General features: G+C 30.5%; 1 protein-coding gene and 2 long non-coding RNA genes across 4 annotated transcripts; 2 read left to right on the top strand and 1 right to left on the bottom strand.

Moving 5' to 3' along the window:
* Positions 1-1,445: 1,445 nt before the first annotated feature.
* On the top strand, positions 1,446-7,344 carry LOC115712715 (uncharacterized). The gene is made up of 3 exons (XM_030641052.2): positions 1,446-1,699; positions 2,757-4,587; positions 5,240-7,344. The coding sequence occupies exons 1-3, from the start codon at positions 1,635-1,637 to the stop codon at positions 7,316-7,318; spliced, it is 3,975 nt and encodes a 1,324-aa protein (XP_030496912.2). The 5' UTR covers positions 1,446-1,634; the 3' UTR covers positions 7,319-7,344.
* A 4,413-nt stretch (positions 7,345-11,757) lies between these two features.
* LOC133037378 (uncharacterized) lies at positions 11,758-13,057 on the bottom strand. Its single transcript, XR_009687482.1, has 2 exons — positions 12,055-13,057; positions 11,758-11,925 (listed from the first exon to the last, which is right to left on the bottom strand). It is a non-coding gene; the product is annotated as an uncharacterized LOC133037378 (long non-coding RNA).
* A 2,839-nt stretch (positions 13,058-15,896) lies between these two features.
* LOC133036564 (uncharacterized) lies at positions 15,897-17,623 on the top strand. 2 transcript variants are annotated; one of them, XR_009687165.1, is made up of 3 exons: positions 15,897-16,227; positions 16,317-16,497; positions 16,919-17,623. It is a non-coding gene; the product is annotated as an uncharacterized LOC133036564 (long non-coding RNA). The 2 variants fall into 2 exon arrangements; XR_009687164.1 differs by having other exon boundaries at positions 17,028-17,623.
* The last annotated feature ends 7,017 nt before the right edge of the window (positions 17,624-24,640 follow it).

Genomic DNA, 24,640 nt, shown 5'->3' on the forward strand with positions numbered 1-24,640 from the left:
GAGGCTGCGAGTCTGCGACATGACTATCTTTCTCACTCTCACATTTCACTAGGGCTCTACTCTTACATCCATTCTTAGCCCTTGGATCTGATCACACTCCTCACTCATTATTTCATACCCTACAATCTCCCAAGTGGTCTTTTAGGTGGGCCCATAGTCCCCATACATTACAGTACGTAATTAATGTTCCAAATCCAACGGTCACTCCAAGCCCAATCGCTCAAACCCAACGGCTCAGATGAAGAATTATCTGAAGCAGACTGCGACACCGCCGCCAAGTTGTTGCGCGTGTGCGTGTGCGTCTTACCTGACCTTTTTCTTAGTCATACTCTCCCTTCGCAGAGAGTCGTCGTGCGTGACTCAATCAAATATCAAAAGAGTCAATTATTTTGAGTGCGTGTGGTGCACATTCCTTGATAGCGAGTAGTGTTTGGAAAGCAACGTGGCATGATGTGGTGGGTCCATGTATGAAAGTAAGTTACAGTGGTGGAAAACTAAATTCGCTTCGGACAAATTTTCTGGTCGTGTAATGTGGTTTGTTGGTTTTCGATTCTGTACGAACGGTTGCACGGTGGGGACGCAATGCATTAGTTTCGTTTAATTACACATATACCCTTGGATAAGGGGGATGCATTTTCACACTGTCTGTGGTCTGAACTATAAACCTCGAAGGCCGAGCCTTGTTGTACGGGCAAGCCCGAATGAGCCCAAGTGGTGATTTGGTTTCCGGACCGCAAATATTATTTAACTGGACAAAGAGTTCATTAAGATTAGCTCACGTAAAACGAGTAAAGGGTGAAATCGTCATTTGATAATTACTAAGGTAAGGTAATCTCATGTGTCACGGGGGGACCACCAAACTTTTACTATGTACCCATTTTAATGGTATTGTCTTAACATTGAGGAAAAATTAATATTTGATTTTAGTGGTTATTTTATGTTTAAAACCGAAAATACTGGCTTTTAAAAAAAAACCAAATATAGTGGAACTGTTATATTTCCTTGTTAGCATTAAAGAGTTGGCCTAAATTTATTTCTAAATGACAATAATGTATCTCAATGTAGGGTGAAGTAATCATTTTCGTAATTTAGAATAAACAATTTCATTAATTTTAAGATACCTAATTTTGCTGAAGAATTAAATTTTTAGAAAATAAAATTATTATATTTTGAAAACATAACCACCAGTATTCTTTCAAAAAAAAAAAAAAAAACATAACCACCAGTAAAATTTTTGTTGTTTTTTCTAAAATGAAAAAAAAAGTCATTTTTATTTACGAAAGTCCACAAACTACCCTTCCAAATGGTTCAAAGCTCAGTAGAGTAGGTCCCTTTATAAAACTAGAATGACCATTTTATCCAGTTAATGCCTATAATTTTTTTCTTCAGTTTAGGGTCAAAATAGTAATTTCAGTAACTTAGTCAAGCACTTAAGCGGTCATTTCCATAAAAAATAACTCTTTTTTTCCTTTTAGAACTTTTTGGTTCTCAATCTCCGAGGCCAATACAACCCATTATTATTCATTCGCTGTTATCAGGTGGTGGTGGTGGCCGTCGTCGTAGCCGAATTCAAACCTGAAAAACCCTTGATAGCTTATCAACCCAGATGGTCTTATCTTCTTCTTTCCTCAAGTATGGACTTTGAAGTTGAAGCCCTAGTGCTTGGAGCTCAGACATCGTTCTCTGTTTTCACGCTCTGGTACGTACAACTTCAAACTCTCTTCACCTTTTACTTTCTCCTTTGCATTTTACACCGTTTTTTTTTGGCTGTCGATGTTTCTGAGAATCTTTAGTTTCGTTATCAGATTGCTTTTGCTTCATCTGGGTCAGTCTCTCTGTCTCTCTTTTTTGTGTATTTGCCATTTTTGGAACTTTACATACCCATTTTTTCTATTACCGAGTTTGATGAACTTTGTTTCTGGTTGTTTTTATATTTTTGGGTTTCTTATCACTCGTAAACAGTGTTTCCTTTTCTGGGTATTCTATTTCTCATCGTTATTTTTCTTATTATTTTTCACACAATTTTTTTTTTCCTATTTTAATCTGAACTTGAGCTTTTGATGCTCCGTTAGTAGCTTAAGAATTCGTTTTGAGAGTTGATTATTGCGATAACCATGATTATAATATGCTATACGAATGCTTTTGGAGCTATTACTGTCTTGGTTATTTGTGTGGTGCTTTTAGTTAATTCTTTAAAGTTTAGCTATTAATGGTTTGGTTTTGACTCATTTTGAATTATATGGGGGAGAATATTGCTGCTTCTTCTGTTTCTGGTACAATGGTTTTGTTTGTTTACTCTAAGTAGTAATATAAATATATAAATATGGGATTAGTTAACTAATTATTGCTGATGCCTTTAAAGAATTGAATTTTGGTTTTGTATATATCATGTGCTAATGCAACTTCTTTGTTTCTTACTTTATGTTTCATGGACCCAGCTACAAAATTGAAAATATAAATAGAAATACAGGGGCCAACGTATTTGCATGTATTGGATTCTGTTTAGCTGTTAAAATCTGGTTGAAAACGGCAATAAAGAACCATTTCCTTCTTCTTCTTCTTTTGGGGCAAAACTAGCTTTCCAAATTGAACTGTTGTAGACTTGTAGTTCCTTCTAATGATTCTTATTGTACTTGTAGCTTCTTTCTGTGGCTAGGATGACCTTAGTTACACATATGTTTAGTAGTTTTGTACATTGTGCAGTGGAAACCAAGTCATGCATCATGTAACTAGTACTTGTTCTGTTGTTTATCCAGGGGGTTGTCCTATCGAGCTAGAATGTCCCAGTATATTGTGGTTCTTTTATGTACCATTTTTTGTCTTGCAACATGCGATCTGTGTTCTAATAATGGCAAACAAAAATCAGCACAATATGAGGCTTGTAGGTCTTATGAAGATCATTTGAATGCTGCCTTTCAAGATGTTAGTTCGGAGTATGGAAATCCAAGACCGTACTTAAATATTGATAGCATTTGTACTGGTTCACAAGCATTTTGCTTCCCTTCAACTTTGCAAGGTTTGTCTTCTAACGATCACCAGCTTGAAGATGCTGCAATTGATGCTTCTGGTAGTCAGTTTGATGATCCTATAACTGTAGGATCAGCTGAAGATACTAGGGAATCGAAGAATAATAGCTGGTCGATGGATTATGGCATGTTTAAGTTATTTAATGGAAGAACTGTTTCTTGCTCTTTGAATTCAAGAGAAGGTACTAACAAGTTATCATCCATTCAGTTAGATAGTTCAATTGAAAATGATGTTTCTTCTTGTAATGCGCCTTTGCTTAATCAGAAGAGCACAAGTTCTAAGGCTGAAGTCAACATTGAGATAGTGAAATCTGATTCTTTTAAAGGTTCTTCCTCTCGTCATGTAGAAATTAACCCTGCAATATTGGATTGGGGTCACAAGTATATGTATTTCCCTTCTTTAGCATTTTTAACAGTGGAAAACACATGTAATGACAAGGTTTTACATGTCTATGAACCTTTTAGTACTGACTCACAGTTTTATCCCTGTAATTTTAGTGAAGCTTTGCTAGGACCTGGTGAAGCAGTTTCAATTTGTTTTGTTTTCTTACCTAGATATTTTGGTTCAACCTCAGCTCACCTCATTTTGCAAACAAGCTCTGGTGGTTTCTTGATTCAGGCTAAGGGTTTTGCCATTGAGTCTCCTTATGGAATTAAGTCCTTAGTAGATCTTAATGCTTCTTCTGGTAGAAGGTGGAGTAGGAATTTTTCATTGTCTAATTCCTTTGATGAAACCCTCTCTGTGGAGAAAGTAACTGCATGGGTATCTATTTCTTTAGGGCAGACTTCTGTTTACACAGAAGCAATTTGTAGTGTCAGAAACTTTCAAGATCCAGAGTTGCTCGATTTTCCAAGCATCGATGATTGGCTGCTTGTAAGGAGTGGTCAATTTGGTTTGCCACTGATGGGGTTGAGGCCCCTTAGGAACTGGGAGATTGGTCCACACGGCACTGAAACTTTTATAGAAATAGAATTCTCAGTTGAATCAAAAGGAAAAGTTTTTGGTGCATTGTGTATGCAATTGCAAAGGCCTTCACAGGACAAGTTTGACACTGTTGTGGTTCCTCTTGAAGCTGAACTAAATGGAAAAGAAGTTCATGAGGTATCGGGATCTATTTCAGCATCTCTGGAGGTATTATATCCATATAATTCCAGTGAAGCGGTAGTTGCTATCTCTCTACGAAATGGTGCTCCTGTCCTTGTGAATGTTGTTAAGATCGCTGAAGTTGCTGAAAGTAAAGTATTGCATATTAGATACATGGAAGGCTTGCTACTCTTTCCTGGCAGTGATACACAAGTTGCTGTTGTTATTTGTAGTCATATGCGTGATTCTCCGCCAGATTTACCTAACATGTATGAGAACTGTAAATTACATGTACTGACAAATGACTCAACTAGTCCTCGCATTGAGGTTTCTTGCCAGGAAATATTCAATGCTTGCTCAAGAAATTTGGAAGAATCTTCTGTTGGATATGAAGATTCTTCTGTTGAAATTGGTGAATCTGGAAGTAGCAGGACAGTACCCTTAGGCAATGACTTGAGTACGCCATCAGAGACCAAGGTTTGTACATTCTATTCTGTGTATAGGTTTTAATCTTATAGTAATATTTCTAAATGTCACATTCGAAAAAAAAAAAAGAAGAAAGAAAAGATATGGACTTATCTTCTCTTCCAAATGTTCTATCTTTATCTAGAGTAATCTTGATTTAAGTTTACTATTCATAACCCACATATTGGGGTAGCAGGATATATAAAGCACATATAGGAAATGTTAGCTAGTTCTCTAACTGGGGTGGTCGAACGGTTGTCTGACAAGTTCAAAAAAGAAATGAAAGAAAAGTTATAAAGAATAAGAGAGACCAAGGGAAGAACCACATGGCTAGTTTTTTGGGGGAAAGGATAAATAGCTTATAGTTGTTGGACAATTAAAAAGATCAGACTTTTGTACTTAGTTCCCCCCAAGAAAATATTATTATTGATTTTTATAATATCATTTGAGAATACTGTAGTTTGTGTGTGTTTTTTTTAAAAAAAATGATGTCTACTGGTTCTAAGATATGGAATCTTGGAAGTTGCATCTTTTTGATTGGGTGGGTTGCAGTAACATGCATGGATGGCATGCTCATGTTAATTTGCTTGTTAGTTTTTGCCTCTTAGTACTGTCATTTGTTATCATGACCATTATACATTGCTGAATTTGTGTGTTGATGCAGGCATTAGAAGCATCAGATGCTGACGAACTAGTGCTAGGAAACTGGAAATCTCAAGGGACTAGTGGTGGCATGTCCGTGCTTGTTGATAATGAACTATTGTACCCAATGGTTCAGGTTGGAAGCTTTCAAGCTAAGTGGATCTTTGTGAACAATCCTAGTGAAGAGCCAGTTATTATGCAGCTTATTCTTAACTCGGGAGAGATTATTAATGAGTGCAAGGGCACTGATGGTCTTATACAGCCTCCTTCGTCAGGTAGTTTGGTTCACGATGAATCTAATATTCCAAGCAGGTATGGGTTTTCAATAGCAGAGAAGGCAGTGACAGAAGCTTATATACATCCTCATGGTAGTGCATCTTTCGGGCCAATACTTTTTCATCCCTCATCTCGATGTGAGTGGAAAAGTTCTGTCCTGATAAGAAACAATCTTTCTGGTGTTGAGTGGCTTTCTCTCAGGGGATTTGGAGGTTCACTTTCTCTACTTCTGCATGAAGCATCTGAGCCTGTTCAGAATATAGAGTTCAACCTCAGCTTACCGATTTCTGTCAACCCCTCTCCTTTGGGTATCTTTGCTAACATGGAAGACACTTCTTATTCCTGTTCACAGCCGCTATTGAAGGTGCTATATGCAAAAAACACTGGTGATTTGCCATTGGAGGTAAGAAAAATCAAAGTGTCTGGCAAAGATTGTGAATTAGATGGTTTTGTGGTACACACATGCAAAGGTTTTGCTATTGAACCTGGAGAATTGACGAAGGTTCTCATATCATATCAGACAGATTTTTCTGCAAGTGTAGTACACCGAGATCTCGAGCTTGTCTTGGCTACTGGTATTCTTGTAATACCAATGAAGGGTACCCTCCCAATGTTTATGCTCAATGTCTGCAAGAAATCAATTTTCTGGACACGCTTTAAGAAGTACACTACGGCGATCTTTGTTGCAGCATCGTTGTTGCTTCTGATGTTCTGGTTCATATTGCCACAGGTGTTGACCTTGGGCTCCTATGACTGTTTCTGCAAGAGTTACAAAGGTTCCTTGGCCACTACTTTAAGTACAGGAAAATGTCCTCGCGGTCTTAGCCTTGGAAACAGTAAATTTTCTTTGTTCTCCGAGATGGATAATTTAATTCCCAAGTCTTCTCCTCCGGGTTGCATGGGTTATCCTGGTTATCAAGTGGGGCAGCCTGATCAACGGACTCAATATGTGAGACCGATTCTGGAAAATGATAAACAATCTAATGATTTGTCAGATAGAAGAAAAGAGAGAGAATTACCTTCTTCTTTGTTGTCACAATCTCTACATATTAAGAATTCTGACATACAAGAAACACCCCAACCTAGTAATCTCACTATCAATATCGAGAAAGAAAAAGGAAGAAGGCGACGAAAGAAGAAAGGTGTTGGCAACAAGTTGACAGCACTTTCCGAAGTTTCGAGTAGTCATAGTGGGAACTCTACTCCTTCATCTCCTTTATCTCCAGCTGTAACACCGAAATATCTGTGGTTACTACAATCACAAGATGCTGCGGAACAAAGTATTGAAGGTAGAAATCATCCACACTCTCAAGTTTCAAATCAACAACACTCTGACAAGGAAATTGTTACAAAATCTATTTCCAAGGCCAACACATTGGAGTCCAAGGCTATTGCTAAGAGCCCGTCTGTCTCAACTCAGCAGCAGCCCTTGGCGCCAAGAAAAACAGCTACTCCTAGACCTGTGCTATTGTCCTCAGCCACATTTCCTTCTGCTGGTAGGCCTGCACCGACAAATATGTTGCACTCTTCTCCATTTTTGGCTTCAAGCTCTCCCATTGCTGCGCATGCGCGAGCTCCTGGATCCAGACTCGATGAGCAGAAAAACATGAAAGCAGAAGAGAAGGCTTCCATTGGGGACAAATACACGTATGATATATGGGGTGATCATTTTTCTAGGCTTCATTTGATGGGTAAGTCAACGAATATGTCTTCTCTATTATCTAAGGCTAGGGAAGATGATTATGATAGCTTCTTTGTAAAGGGTCCACAGTCCTTCATGACCAAGCCTCAACCAAAATTTTCAAGTCACCGTCAAGAGGGCTAATAATAAAGTATGAATAATTTATTATATTTTTTTTTTGCTTTTCAACTCATTTTTAGACTAAGAGTAGAGTAGGTTTTGGCCTTGCAGCATAATATTTAGACAAACACATTTAAAAAACTTGGAATAGAAAAAGAAAAAATGAAAAAACTAAAAAAAAAAAAGAGGCTTTTAAAAAATACACTCACACACACATTTGGGAATGAAAGAAATGGAATCAAAGTACTACAACGGAATAATTTATGTTTTGTTTGGACTAAGCATGCAATTGACATTATATTAAAAGGATGCAATAAGTATGTAAAACACCATTTGATAATTTAGAAGGAAAGTAAATATTCAAAGGAAAATAAATTTGATAATTTAAAATTATGAATAATGTATTGAAAATAAAATAGTGTAAAGGACACGAATTGGTGTGATCTGATGTGTGTGACTCTAAACTTTACAATTGCATATTAAGGGTGCATCACAACTTAGGGAAACTTACTTACATTACAATCCAAAAATTGCATAAATCAATGTAAATGTCAATAAGCAAATATAGAAAGGCGAACAATGAACCTTCAAAGTTGAAACCATACTACTTTTTGTTATTGTGTAATATTTTGATGCAAACACTACTAAGAAATATAACTAAATAAGTGACTTGTATCTAATAGGCAATTTTGGACATCAAATTTATAAGTAACAGCAACTTATCTGCAATTGACAGGAGTGGTTGTACAACTCTTGCCACTCTATTCTCTCTTCACCTACAACTTTGCTTTGTGGATAGGTGCAATTATTATTAGAAATGCCAAAGAGTATTTATTATGCCTAAAACTCTAAGGTGTAACGGATTTTTTTTTTTAAAAAAAAAAAACTCTAAGGTGTAATATTGCAATTAAATATTATTTGGTTCTATAATAATAATTATAGAAAATCATAATTATTTAGAACATCTTCAATAATAACACCTTTTATGTGCCAAAAGTTTAACATCATCATAATATATATGGAAAAATCATCATCATAATATATTTATATATAGAGATATGATTTTGTCTTGTTACTGTACTTTAAGGATTGTAATTCGTGATGTCGGCAGCCGTCAGATGAAGTTATTTAATCAGACGGCTGAGATTGATTTAGGGGTAATTAGGGCTAAAAAGTAGAAACGCCTGACACTCATTTAATTTAATGTACCCTGAGACCCATCTAATGTGCCACGATATACATTCCGTGAAAGTACATCACGTTACAAAATCATATCTCTATATATATATGGGAAGCTAAATGGACCAATAAGAATTAAGAAAAATAAATTACTCCTTTACAACTACTTTTTTCTTTAAGAAAAAAAAAAAATAAAAGAAAAATTGTTTTATCAAAGACAATTGTAATGCATTGGGCTGATTCTATTTTTATAGGTCTTTTAAAAATCACCAAGAAAGTGGTTCCTTCATTAAGAAATGGATTTCTTTATCAAGAAACCAGTTTCTTGGTGATTTTTCTGGCGACAATGCCAATTCCGAAAATTTTTCCAGTGCCGGCAGTAGCTCCGATGATTTTCTCGACACCAGCAACTACTCCGACGATGAAAAGGAGATGCTAATCTAGGAACCCATAAAATCTATTAATCAATAAAATGAAAGAAAAATAAAGATTCCCACTCCAACGGTTGATGTTTTTATTGTAAATTCTTAAGTGATCCAAATAACTTTGTCATAATAATAACAATAATACAACCTAATATAATAGTCAAAATTGATAAAAAAGAAATGATTTGATAATACAACTTATGAAAAGGAAATTTCCTAAAAAAAAGGAAATAAAAAATTAAAGCAATATTAATATTGGTGCAAAAATTTTGAGAGTTAACTTAAAAAAATAATAATTCAAATTAAAAATTAATAAATTTTTTAATTATTAATATTATTTTATTTTTTAAAATAAATATATAATTAAATATTATAATATGTATAAAATTTTAATTGTATACAATTAGTCCTATTGCAAGATATAGACCTTATATTTTAATAACCACATGATCTAAAATTAATGATAATAAAAACTTTCCTACCGATAGGGAATTTATGCTAAGTCCTACTATAATTTTGTCCCTTATATATATATACTAGTAAAAAGTTACGTGCGAGGCACGTATACTAATTTTATGTTAGGTATTTTATACTTTATTTAAAAAAAATATAATTAACAATTAAAAAAAAATATTATAACTTATTAGGTGAGATTATTATTATGTATATCTAAATAATGTAATTTATAATTTTGACAATTAAAAGTAAATACTGGATGTAATATATTATAGTGTTTAAGAAAACTTGATAATTTAAGTGTAATATGTTCTTAAGATAATTCAAAAATAAACTAAAAATTCATGTTCAACTACTAAAGAAAACACAACTTAAATGTGTGTGAAATAAAAAAGAAAATTAAAAATCAATCTCTAAATTATTGACAATTGAAGATAACATCTATCTAAAAGTTGTAGATAAAAAATCTCTTTTTCACAAATTATAATGTGAAATGTTTTAGTTAAAATACTTTATATATATATGGAATACTTCTAAATGGGTAATACCATAGATGGGCAAAAAAAATTAATAAGATAACAATCTAATAACCTTTTATGGCAAGTTTTTAATAATTATTTTTTTTAAAAAAATTATATTTATTTTTTATAAAATTGGAAATAATAATTATAACTAATATTTTGAAAAAATTATAAATTATTTTTAAACATTAATTGAAATTACTACTTTATAATTTTATGAAATTGTGAGTTTATTAATAATTTATTATTGTAAAACTAAGAATTATTTACATGTATATTAATGTGTTTTTTTTAATAGGAGAATAAGAGCTTGATTGTGGAATCCAATTGTCTTAATATTATTCATGCTCTTAAAAATAAAATGCTACAATACTTCTTAGTTCTTACTTAGGGTATCATTGTTAGAGAAATATTATTATCATCTAATGATTTTTTTGACATTACCATGCATCATTCTCCTAGAATAACTAATGAGGTGTTGTTCATTATTTATATTATTAGGATTGGAAGATCATGATAATCTTGTCTAGGGGTCAAGTATAATTTTTTGTGCTGAAATCCTTGTGTTGACAATTGCCATTATTCAATAATATTTATGACTCTTTTTTTCTTCGTTTATTTTTTTTTTTGTTAAAATTTTCTTCATTGGTTTTGTTCTTATATATTTTGGTAAACTCAAGTATTTTTTAAAAAATAAAAACAGATAAATGATTGTTAATTATTATGAAATTAAAAATTTTAAGTTTAGAAAAAATCTTATACATTTTATATGTATTACAGCTTGAAGCTTAAAATTATTTTTTTTTGTTGTCAGTAATGCAATTTAGAATTCTAGTTTGAGGAAAATTTTAATAAAAAGATAAATAATATCAGTTCAAATATTAATGAAATTTGTTTTATTTTTATTTTATTATATATAAATAATATTTTATTATTTTATTAAATATAAATAAAAAGTCACCCATGAATTTCTCATAATTAGCATCAAATATCAGTTCAAATATTAATGAGATTTGTTTTATTTTTATTTTATTATATATAAATAATATTTTATTATTTTAGTAAATATAAATAAAAAGTTACCCATTAATTTCTCATAAACCAAGAAATTCAGTTATATAGGCACACTTTATATAGAATAGATATACTAGTAAAAAGTTACGTGTGAGGCACGTATACTAAATTTTATATTTTATGCTAGGTATTTTCTACTTTATTTAGAAGTAATACAAATAATAATTAAAGAAAAATATTATTAGTTATTGTTAAGTGACATTTTTCTAATGGGGATCGATCAAAATATGATGCCCCTACTCTTTGAGAAGAGTTGATATGCTTGTATGGTGTAAAAACTTGAGGGAACCTACTCTTTGAGAAGCATTAGTCAACGCCAATGCTGCTACATGTGCATCATCATTATCATTCTCAGCCTATTTGCCTTTTCTATTGGGTGACATTTGATTTTCTATATAATCTCTCTTATGTGAGTATGAAACTGGAAAGAGTGGTGTCTACTTCTCAACTACACGGGGCTGACTACCTGATATAATGTTAAAGCACAATTAAACTCATGTTTCATTTTAGAGTAGATATCAAAAATTAATGAACTTTAATAATGTAGAACTAAACTATCTTCTGTCAAATCTTGTACAGAAATTAAGTCTCTTACATATTTAACAAATATTTCTATAGCAATTCTGAAATCTAATTAAAAATCCACCCAAATTTTAACACTATTTAACAACTTACAAAAACTTCTTCCAAGTCTTCAAAGAATGTTCCATTTCTACATGATTTGGGTTATTTTACAAAAATAATAGCATAGCAAAGACTTTTGAGATGAATCTGCGACAACACCTAGTTATTTCAGTGCACATATTCATTTGTTAATATTTTGTCTTGTCTTTTATTAATAAAAATATTCCACATTACACACTTCCCTCACTTCACAAATAATTATTAAAAACAAGACAAATATTAAGATCCAACATACAACTGTTACTTTTTTTTCTCTCTTATCCCTGCATAATTCTGTACACCATCAACATGGCTACACAGTTTAACCTCAGTGTCATTAATTTACAAACGAATCACAACTTATTAGAAGAAACAAACTTAATATAGATAAATGCAAACAAAATGATCATCATAAATTATATAAAATAGCATGTAATTTTACCATCATTGCGTTTCCTTTTGAGTAATGATAAGCATCCATCAGTAGAAGCAACTGAGTGAGATTGGAAAAGATCCTTTGAGGTGTTAAAATTATCTCTCTCTCACGCTTGCAATTTGGAAGTATTCGAAAATTCCTGAACCATCATTGTTCTCTTGTTCACTATCACTCCCTTCCTATCAATTTGAGTTTGAAAAGTGAAGCCAGCGTCAAATCTGAATTCTCATCAAAGAAAAATGACAATAGCATTACCCCAAAAAATTTAATGCAACTTAATCTAGCTTTACCAGAACATTATAGTTATCTGCCATCATTGCTATAAGGCCAACAATAAAAGTTGTCCTTTCTGGCAGCGACAAGTATGTTTTGAAAACCAAAACCGCACAAATCAAAAAAATAAATTACTTAACAAAGATAATAATGAAATCATGGTAATATTAGAAAACATGTACCCAATTCATACTGTAAAGAGCCTCAACCATTTTGTTGGTTCTGCTGCGCAGTGCAGCAGCAACCTAAAATCCACAGAAATCAATAATCTAAATCCAAGAAAGGAAAACAGAGTGCGTATAATCTAATAGTTCAAAACAGGTGGAGAACACCCTCTAATGTGCGTAAGAAGAAAGACAGTGGCAATGTCTCGATATATAATATTAATATGATGGTGAAATCCTTTGAGTTTTTAAGGATCGAAGTCGTAGAGGCCAGTGGTGCTGCAATTTGGAATTTTGAGTGTGAAAGGAAGCATCATCGGTGAAATCTTATGGGGCTTCAAGGATTGAAGCCGTAGAAGCCAGTGGTGGTCGGTAGCAGTCGGTAGCAGGCCATTGATAGAATCCATTAATTCTTATTCAGAATCAGACTCCTAGCGGGCAAGGGTGATGCCATTTGGAATTTGGGGTTTAGTTAGTCCGTGGAGACTGGAGAATGAACAAGTGGCAAAGACGTGGATTTAGTTTAATTTTTATTTTTAAATATATATAATAATATTATAAAATTAATAAAGAAAAAGTAAATTTCTCATAAACTAAACTAAGTAGGCACACTTTATATCTACTAGTAAAAAGTTACGTGCGATGCACGTATACTAAATTTTATGCTAGTTTTTTTCTACGTTATTAAAAAATGATACAATTAAAAATTAAAAAAAATATTATTAGTTATTAGGTTCAACATCATTACCCTTACCCTGTGTTCATTTTTAAGGAAAAAAAAAATATTTATGAAATAATAATTTGTTGGAACGCGCGTACAGGCGAAATTCAGAAAATATAGCATTTATTAGTAGAGTATTGACAATTTCAACAATAAATTAACTGATTGTATACTTTTTTGTCTGCTAACATTAAGCTTTTGATATTTGAGTGGTGAACTCTTATTTGTCCGCTTTTCAAATTTTTCTAACACTCTTATTTTATTCTTTTAACTTTCTGTAGTTGGAATACGTCCTAATTTGTATATAGTGTAGTCATTTATTCACCTGTTTTCAAATAAAACAATAGATATACAAAATAAAATTAAATATAACTAAGCTCATATTAAAATCAATCTCACCTTTCAATATAGTAAAAGGTTTTTAAATTGATTCATTCTCACTTAATAATAATTGTGACAGGCCTAACAAATAATAATATTATGTTACCTAATAACAAAATAGGAATCCACCAAACAACATTATGAAAATTTATTCCAGGTATAATTATATAAATCTATTACTCATTGAGGTCTATAAGAAACTCTCTAAAAAGCTCACAATACGAAATTTTACATCAAAAATCTAAAAATGATCAACTATGTAGCAGGAATAATAATACAATAACCAAAATTGCCTAGTCATATACAGTCTTAAAACTTAAAAGAGTGGCATTATTCATTCAAGTTTCGATTAAGTGTTTCTGAGTTTGAGTTATAATATTGTGTCATGTGTTTATGTCCAAATATTATGTGTCTCTGGCTAATCTAGTGAAGAAGATTGAAGTTTTGATTCTTAATAAATAAAATGAATATAAGTGTATACTTTGTAGTAGGTCATTATTGTGTCATTTTTAAGTTAACGTGTCAACTTGAAAATAATTCATTTAATAAACAGAATGGAGTCAATCTAAAAATATTTTTCTACCTTAATAAGTAGAGCTATAGAAAACAAACTCAGTAACTTTTTGAGTGTTAAGAAATTGTAAATGGTTATAAATTCAGAGTAAGTAAGTTGTGTGTGGCAGCTGGTTAAAGAAGCCAAAATTGAGGTTTATGATTAGAAGTGTACACCGCTAGAACTTTCCTTTGTTTGAAGTAATAGTATAATAACTAATATTTTTTTATTACATATTAATAATTAATTCAAGATGAACTTTTCAAAGTATTTTTGAAACATCGTGGGAAATATAAATGCAATACTTTTGCATCTTTAGCAATATATATATAATATATAAATATTAGTAAATTCTTATTTAATTTTTAATTGTATCATGGCATAAAATTTAATATATAGCTTTTTTTTTACTTACCATGCATGGTCGACACCTCAATTGAATAGAGTTCTATTCAATTAGTTTCTGTTTTTCGTGTCTTGATTTCAGATTATAAGAAATTATTTTTTTTCTTTGGACCTTGACCACTTAATCTATGATCGTATAGTTTTAGAATAAAATTCTTATATGATCGTAGATGTATATTTATGGTATTGTTTATTAATAATTAAGATATCAAATTAAATATTTTAAACCATAAATTTCTCATAAACCATTTTATTTTTATTAATAAATCATTTTATTTTTAATATAAATATACATCTACGATCATAAACTATATTCGGTTCCCTACTCATCCTTTCAACCTCAATTATCTCTTTGTGATTTACAACCAATTTTGTCATTTTTTTCACCTACAAAATTAAATTTATTTAAAAATCCACCCCATATATATCTATTATCAAACTGTACATATATACAAAGGCTTGATTAGTTTAAAATTCAAAAAAGTTTTATGTTTCTGAAAATTTAAAAGATGAGTCCACACGAAAATTTTTGATTGGTTGGTAGTTTTAAAAAATCTGTTTGGTTTGGTTTTGTTTTTACTTTTTAATTTTTAAAATTGTATTTTTAAAATTAATAAACTATTTTATTTTTATTAATAAATTATTTTATTTTTAATATAAATAAAAAGTCACTCATGAATTTTTCATAAATCAAGAATTATGTTATATAGGCACACTTTATATAGAATATAAATAATTATATAATATTCTTAGCTTTTATTTATTTATATATATATCACCATTGGTATTCTTTTTTTTTTCTCTCTCAATGTGATTCTTTGAGTGTGTTTAATGAGAATATTTAATGCTTAATAATCTCTTCTCATTCTTTCTTAGTTTACTATGATTTTGAACTACATTTGTGTTTTTGCCACTTTTTCTATTCATTGTGATCTTGAACCACAATGAATTATTCTAAATAATATAAAGAAAATGGACGATTATTTTATGTATATATATATTTAATTTTTAGAGTTATAGTTGTGATTATATATAGAGTTGAAATATGCTAAATATCAATTCAAATATTAATAGGATTTGTTTTATTATTATTTTATTATATATAAATAATATTTTATTATTTTATTAAATAAAAATAAAAAGTCACCCATAAATTTCTCATAAACCAAGAATTTTAGTTATATAGACACACTTTATATAGAATAGATTCTATATAAAATGTGCCTATATAACTGAAATTCTTGATTTATGAGAAATTCAAGCGACTTTCTTTTTTTAAACTTTTTTTATTCAAAAGTAACAGTTTTATATTCATTTTTTTATTTTAAAAATAGTCGGACCATTATTTAAAATTGCCCTAATCTAACCAGAATCTCATTCTCATCACAATCCCACAAAAGATTTTTTTTTTCTATATCTGAACCCAATCCCAATCGATTAATATACCTTTTCATCACCTCTAGCAACGAAATTCTAATTGGATAAATTCAAAAGTGTTAAATTCTAATCGGAGAAATTCAAAGTAATCAAATTCCAATCGTAAATTGAGTTAAATTCCAATCGGAGAAATTCAAAGGATTCAAATTCCAATCGAAGGCCAGAGTTTTACAATAAGTTCGCATTTTAATTCTTCTTCTTTCGCTCCTCCCCTTCAGAGATCCCACGCTCATCTTTGAGAAAGAGTAGGAAACGAGACAGGAAAAATCTTAATTGTCTTTTCTCTTATTTCGTTCAATTTTTTTTAAAATAAAAATTATTTTCTTCATTACAGATTCTGAACTACGAATTCAGAGTTATTGCAAAATCATTCAAGCCCTTCCCTACCGTGCGTCCTCATTCAAGAAGAACAAAATTATTGCGATCCACATTCAATTGGCTGTGAGAAACGATGAAGAGTTGAGGAAGCTTTTGAGAGTGATGACAATTACGAACGGAGGTGTTTAATTTTCTGGGTAAGAACTAAAACCTCTCTCTCTCATTGTGACAGTAAATTACAGTAACAATTCTTCTCTCTATATGTATGTATAATTATATATTATGTATTAAATGAAATGAATCTTATTATATATTTAACATTATATATTTACTTAGGGTGCTTTTTTAATTCGAGAATATGAGATTGTTTTTTTTTTTGTATTTCTTTTGAATATGATAATGAATCTGTTTATTGTTTTGAGTTTTGATAATTTTTTTTCTTTCTATCTTGTTTTGAATTTGAGATAGTGGGTATTGGACATCATAATTTGAGATGGTGTTTTTAGTGTTTTAATTTGATAATAAATAATTACACCCAATTCTCGAGTCTCTATATCATAAGTAGTGGCTATTATATTCTTAAATTTTACTAATATATTTTTTTCTCTTTTACTATAGTTATTTGATTTCATCGAATACAATTTGAACTCTAACATTGTGTAAGAACAAATTTTGACCAGAACTAGGTATGCTATAGTGTTTTAATCACTTTTATTTTGCTATAAAGGAAAGACTATGCTCAACAACAATCTATTAGCAATTCATATATATTGTGCAGCCGGAAAAGAGAATAGTTTCAATAACTACTATTATTGCTATTGTTGGGGCAATTGGTGTATGATTAGTAGTAGCCGCCATAACAGGAACAGGTTACTGGAATTATGACCAATTTGTTTGTATCAAACAAAGGTTGTCTTATTGGAGTTTATTGCAGAAATCTGAGAAGGGTCTGCAGCCAAAAGGTTTGAGATTGCTACCAAGGTTGTGTAAGGAGGCACAACTCTGAAAGTAATGAAAGCTTAACATGTTCTGTTTAGACCATTGCAGAAGTAGCCAAGAGGAGAGGTTGAGTTATCCTTTTTGCCACATTCAGTTGTGTCTTCTCTCACATATGGTTGTTGAGCAAAAATTGAAGAGAAGCTACAACTAATGATGATGATGATGATGATGATGATGAAGAAGAAAATGGGCTTTGGAGAACTCATTTTGTCTTGGAAAATCTAAATAGTTATTGTTCTAAATATGTATATATATATTATTAACAAAGTCAACAAAGAAAGTGAAACTACTTGTGTGAATGTGATAAAGGAAGCACTTTTAACATTGTTTTTGGGCTTTATTTAGTATACATCTTTGCATCGTTCATTTCATCTAATCAGAGGTTGACTACTCACTATAAATGTACCTCTAAAAATAATCTCAAACAATAACTAATAATAATTTTTTTTCAATTATTTATTGTATTAGTTTTAAATGAAATAGTTAACACCTAACATAAAACTAAAACTAAAACTAAAACTAAGTATACGTGCCTCGCACGTAGTTTTTTCTAGTAAAATAGATATATATGAGTTTGTTTGGAATACCGTATTAAGTCGTATTGTATTATATTGAATTGGATTATATATCATATTTTTATATAATACTATGTTAAACTTTAATTTATACTAAAATATTATATATTTAGATGTCCATAAAAGTTAATACTACATATAGTTTTATGTAAAAATATTGCATAAAATATAATATAATACAATACAATACGACCTAATACGGCGTACCAAACGAGGGCCGGTTTATTTTTTCCCCATAGTATAAGAAAGTATTTTGGACCAATTATCAAGTAGGAATTTTAAGTTTTATTGTAATACAATGCACTTTATTGTAGGAAATTATTTTATTATTTTAATGAACTTTTTCATTTGTTTTTCTTTTGAAGTTCTTTTTTCTCTCTGCTTGCATAATATTTTCTTTTTTCATATTTTGCTTTTAAATTTAAACATTTAAATCTTAAAAAACATGTTATTAATTTTTTGGAAATTGAAAAAATAATTATTTTATAAACACTTAAAAATAATAAAAAATTTATATTTTATTGGATCTATAATTATTTTTACATTTTTACGGATTTTAGTTTTCTTTTTTTTTTAAAAAAAAAAAAATACGGAGTGTTATTTTCACATTGTTTCAACAGGAAAACAACGTGAAAACAATGGTTTTTTCAAGAAAAAAAAAGGAAAAACATGTACAAAAATGATAAAATGTAAATATATATATATAAATTCAATCTTAAGTGTATTGTGTAAATTTTTCAAATAAAAATGTGTTTATAATTTTTATTTTTATGTTTTTTTAATTTAAGTGAAAATAATGTGAGAAAATAAAAGAGAAAGTGATAAGATAAATAAAGTGAATTTTAATAAAAAAAAAAAGTATACAATAGACTGTAATTAAAAATTTTGTTTTTTTTTTTGAAGAAAGTAATCAAACTTTATTAACTTTTAAATTCAACCACCAAACATGGTAGCAAATCAGTTGGGACATCCCCCATACTGAAAATATGAGTAAGAAATAACAGCTCTAGCAATCTTATGAGCTACTAAATTTGTTGACCGTTTCACAAAAGAAATAGATACACCCCTTAAATTTACAAGCAAGTTTTGACACTCTCTAATTACATCACCAAATAAAGAGATCATACGAGTTGGATTATGAATTTTCAAAATTTTAAAACCATGTATTATCAATTGAATCTTCTTAAATGTCAAGATTATAATATCCTCGACTATATAAAAATAACCTAAGGTGGCAGCTAATTTTTGTTTTGCACTTATTTGTACTAAAATTGGCTCAAATATATTCAATAAGAGTTTGACCAAATTTTGGCTCAAGGTAATATCACATTTTATTTAAAAAATAGAGGGTGATTATTATTGTTGTCTCTATTTTTGTCAACAAAGACAAATGATGGTGCACCCACTAGTTGATAAAACTTTCAATAAAGTTGATGTGATATGTTAGGAAGTCTTTCTAATAAAATTGAAAAGACAAGACAAAACAAGCCCGTACCAGCAATTCCTGTTTTATTTATGTCTATCAATGTATCTCCTTCTGTCAATGAAACATTTAGACAAATAAAAAAAATAAACTCTATGACTGCCTATAAATATGACAATGAGGTCACATGTAAAATGATTCTTCTCTTTCTCTTTTATTGGTATTAAGCCAAAATGCTACTAAATTTAAGAGAGAGAACTATTCATCTTCTTTATCTTTGACTTGTGAACTAAGACTCGATAACGTCCGACCACGAAAAATCTATAGTCTTCATATTCTCTTTTCTTTTCTAGCTAGCTCATATTTTCATTTACTCAAGTAGTTATTAAAAATCTCAGTCAACAATTGTCATTTAAATTTTAATATTGACAGTTTTTAAATTTTAATTCATATTTTAAAAATAAAAACTAAAACAATTTTACTACACATTTTTTTAAAAATATTTATCACTCTTTTAATTAAAAAAATAAATAAACTACTTATATTATTGCACAAACACATTCAAAGTTTTATTATTATCATTTTACAAAAGCTTTGAATTAAAATTATTTTTATCTTGCTGCAAAAAAAAAAAAATTACTTTCATCATAAAAAATTATAAAGAACATATATATACATATGTCCAATATCTACACTAGTGCAAACACGTAAAAGTAACAAATAAAAGAACATATATACAATGGGTAATTTTACTGTAAGGCCCTTAGTTTGTACCTCATGGCATGGTGAGTTTTTTTGGCCAATAACATTAAAGTTAAATAGAGGTTACATGATATGGTAGTGTATACGTACACTTGTGATTTTTTTTAGTTAAAAAAAAAGCAGCTGTTATATAAAAAAAATTGTTAAAAAAAGTAGGAAAGATGACTGTTTTATATATGTCGTGTGTATGTATACATTAATGAAATTATTTATTTCGGCTTTAAGTTAATGAACTTTGTTATTTTAATTTTTTTTTTGTTATTGAAAAAAATATATGTTTAAAAAAAGCACATATATAATTTTAAAAATAAAAATATACATTAGAATGTTTCATAAAAATTATATTATGAATGTGTTAGCAGGTATAATTTATGATATTTGACTAAAATTTATGCATAAATAAGAAAATAACATTGCTATTGAGCACCAGTAGTGTCCAATACCTTCTATAGGTGGCGCCCCACGATTGGTTAGCGATATTTTCTAAAATCTATTTTCTTAAGTTATATGAGACTTGATACTTAATTATACCAATAACGGTATATATGACACCGAGGAGGGTGCTAGACTCCAGTGGTTCCTTTTAGCAATTCTCGTAAGAAAAAATATATGAATCCGAGTTGTATAGATAGTAACATTAATAAGAGAGCTTCAAAAGTAGATTTAATCTTGTACAGGAAAGGAAGTTGTCTAGTATAGATAAAATTGTTCTTAAAAATGTAAAATAATTGTAAGTTTTCTTTTGAAGGGGAATCCCTTTGTGGATGTAATAGATTCGGTTTGATTAACAGAAATTATCTTTCTTGATAAAAAAATTAATAAAGTAAATTAATTTAAAAGATAATTATAATCAAACTATGTATGTAAATAAATTAGTGGCGAAAATATTTAAGTAATCAATTTTATTATAGTTAACTATTAGTATAAGAAAATTAATAGCAAAATTCGTAAGAGAAATTATTTTTTTTTAAAATAAATATCTATATAAAAATAAGAATAATTAGTAAATTTTTCCCCTGAACTTATGTCACTACCGATTTGTGGCCCTTAAAATATACTGGTTGTTAAAAAAATATACTGGTTGTTAAAAAATCTCCCCAATATATTACCACTATATTAATGTCCCCCTTTTGTGAAGTTTTTAAACAGATTTCGTTTATTTAATGATGTGGCATAAGAGAATCTGAGGTTTTTGATGATAGTGAATTTTTTTTTGCAATATTAAATACCCTTACCAAACAAAAAAATATTTAATTAGAAATTAAATAAAAAAAAGAACCCTAATTTCTTGCCGAATTCAATTTAATAGTTATGTAACATGAATCCATTTAATCAATCACAACCAAGAAAAACTCAGAAGCATAGACACAAGGGGGAAAGGGAAATTTGAATTTCCATGCTTAAATAACCTAACAATTTGTCTCCTAAATGCAAAGTTATAAAAATTGGTAATATATGACCATTTTATAAATTTTCCTAAACTACCCCTCTCATTTGTAATCAGCTCTCTTCCTCTCTCTTCGTCTCTCTTCCCCACCAGCCGATCGATCCCTTTCCCATTCCAACACCAAACCCACACTTCCCACACCAAACCCACACTTCCCACACCAAACCCACACAGTCGGACCCTCTCTCTTCCTCTCTCTTCGCTGCTCGCCGGACCCGTGACACCATTCGAGGAACTGCCAACATAATGTCAAAGGTATGTTTTTTTTTTGTTTTTTTAGAAAGGATTTAAAGATTACTTATGTTTGAGATTGTTTGTGAGATATTATTGGTTAGATTTAGGTTTTTTTGTGAAAATGGGATTCGGATTCCGACTGTGTAGATGGGGTTCGGACTGAAAAATGGGCTTCGGATCTGGGGAAGAAGACCGGCCCGATGGTGTGACATCGGTCCGATGGTCCGATTGGGGTGGGTCCGATGCCCCGATTGGGGTGGGTCCGATGGCCCGATTGGGGTGGGTCCGATGGCCCGATTGGGGTGGGTCCGATGGCCCGATTGGGATGTAGGTCCGATGGTCCGATTGGGGTGTGGGTCGGGTCCGATTGGGGTGTTCGTGTATGGGTCCGATGTTGGGTCGGACTGTTATGCTGTATGGGCAGGGGAGATTGGACCGATGGGTCCGATGGGTACCCAATCGGGCCAATCGGACCAATCGGACCCGATATTAATTTTTTTTTTTTTTTTAATATTAATGATTTAGTAATTGTTTTAGGTATTAATTTATTATTATATTATTTAGTGATTGTTTTAGGTATTAATTTATTTTTAATGACTTAATAAGTATTTTTTAATTAATTATTGGTAAGTAATAATTTTTAATTTATTATTAATTATTAAGTATTGTTTTAATTTTTATTGTTTTATTAATTATTGTTTTAGTATTAATTAGTAATTATTGTTTTAGTATTATTTATTAATTATTGTTTTATTATTAATTATTAATTTTTGTATTATTTTTTATTGTTTTATTAATTATTGTATTTTTATTAATTATTAATTAATGTTTTAGTATTAATTATTGTAGTAATTTGTATTGTGTTATTATTTATTATTTTTTACTAATTATTAGTTATTAATTATTAATTTTTATTAATTATTAATTATCATTTTATTATTAATTATTAAATATTGATTTAATTTGTATTGTGTTATTATTTATTAATATTTTACTAATTATTAATTATTAATTATGAATTTGTATTATTTATTATTTATTGTTTTATTATTAATTATTAACTTTTGTATTAATTTTTATTGTCTTATAAATTTGTATTATTTATTAATTATTGTTTTATTATTAATTATTAACTTTTGTATTAATTTTTATTGTCTTATTAATTTTATTATTTATTGATTATTGTTTTATTATTAATGATTAATTATTGTATTAATTTTTATTGTTTTATTAATTTTTAATGATTGTTTTATTTTTTATTGTTTTTGTAATAATTACATATTGTTTTATTAATTATTAATTATTGTTTTATCTTTTATTATTTTATTACTTATGTATTATTTTTCTAGTATAAATTATTAATTATTTTTTTTAATTTTTATTTTTTTATTGATTATTGTTTAATTATTAATTATGAATTATTGTTTTATTTTTTATTGTTTTATTCATTATTGGTTATGTTTTATTATTAATTATTTATCGTTGTTGGTTATTAATTATGTAAGTATATTACCAATTGTATTTTTGTATTATTAATTATTAATTATCGTTGTTGGTTTTTTTTTTTTCAGGAAAGTGCACATCTTATAATTCCAGTGTCGGACCATTACACTGGCCGTGTCACATGGCGCGGAGGTAGTTACTACTACCCGAAGATTAAGGATAAATTTGAAGAATTTAACCTATTGGACAGGGTGAGGGAATCCCCTTTCAAGCAGTTTTTCGAGAGAGCGCCCATACAATTTTTACGGAGCATTTTTTCATCAGTTGATGCTTCACAAAATAAAATCTGACAAGCCGGACGAGGTCCATTTCTATGTTGGAAGGAAGAGATGTAGATTTGGGAGGGTGGAGTTCGGCTTGGTCACCGGGTTAAACTTATTGCCCGGCCCTACTGAGGAAGACATCAAACAAAATGGAAGCTCTGACCGGTTGATTCAGGAATATTTCAACGGTAGTGCTTCCATCACCTTCGGCCAACTGCGCAGAGTTTTTGAGAGCTGCACAGAAGCTGATGATGTTTACAAGTTGGGGATGGCCTTGTTTGTTATGGGCGTCCTCACTGGTAAGGAGGAGAAGACTGCCGTTCCTCCTTTTGTGATAAGAATGGTTGATAACCTTCCATTCTTCTACGAGTATCCCTGGGGAAAGATTTCTTACACCAAGCTGATGGAAAGTTGTAACAAGGATTACTTGGATGTGAAGAATAAGATGTTGAAAAAGATTGAGAAGGGAGTCACTCAGAAGGAGGCAAAATACTCAGCCTACGGCTATGCTGCAGCGTTGCAGTATTGGGCATACGAGGCCATATTACAGCTGGGCAACGAGTATGCAGTGAGGAGGTCGCATGGCTTTCCGAGAATGGTCAACTGGGAAAGTAAGCCGAAAACTACACTCGGGAAGGATGAAGTCACCAGATTATTTGCGAAAAATGTAAGTTTGTTACGCTTTATTTTGAATTCATGTTAATTTCCATATATTATATTAATATATTTGTTATATTTTTCAGTTGACAGTGTACTCCGTGTTATGTCCTCGGCCGAACGAGATTGAGTTTGTGAGTTACATAACCGGGGTCGGCCTCCGTTATTTGTTGACTTGGAGGAACTTGTGTTGGGTGAGGATGGGCAACCAACACGGGATGCTTTGCGAAGCCGGGCGAAAAGCTTGCCTCCACATTGGAAGAGCGAGCGGAGGCAGCCCGAATATTTAAAGACTCTACACCACCTCCACCGTCTCCTCCACGTGCACGCGCGCAGTTCCGGCATGGGTCCGGTGTTGACCCATCTGCGGCTTCGGTTCACGATGGGTGCGGTGTTGACCCACTTGCAGCGTCACAGGGTCCTCCTGTTCCCCCGTCAGCTTCCATTCCCAGCACCTCGGAGGCTCGCGATCCAGTA

This window comes from Cannabis sativa, chromosome 4 (assembly GCF_029168945.1).
Source record: "Cannabis sativa cultivar Pink pepper isolate KNU-18-1 chromosome 4, ASM2916894v1, whole genome shotgun sequence".
Taxonomy (NCBI): domain Eukaryota; kingdom Viridiplantae; phylum Streptophyta; class Magnoliopsida; order Rosales; family Cannabaceae; genus Cannabis; species Cannabis sativa.

Excerpts from the sequence above, each read along its gene's own strand:
- LOC115712715 (XM_030641052.2), top strand. The coding sequence starts at position 1,635 with ATGGACTTTGAAGTTGAAGCCCTAGTGCTTGGAGCTCAGACATCGTTC. Across the intron at positions 1,700-2,756 it reads TTCTCTGTTTTCACGCTCTG|GGGGTTGTCCTATCGAGCTA; the intron begins GTACGTACAACT and ends TTGTTTATCCAG. Across the intron at positions 4,588-5,239 it reads GTACGCCATCAGAGACCAAG|GCATTAGAAGCATCAGATGC; the intron begins GTTTGTACATTC and ends GTGTTGATGCAG.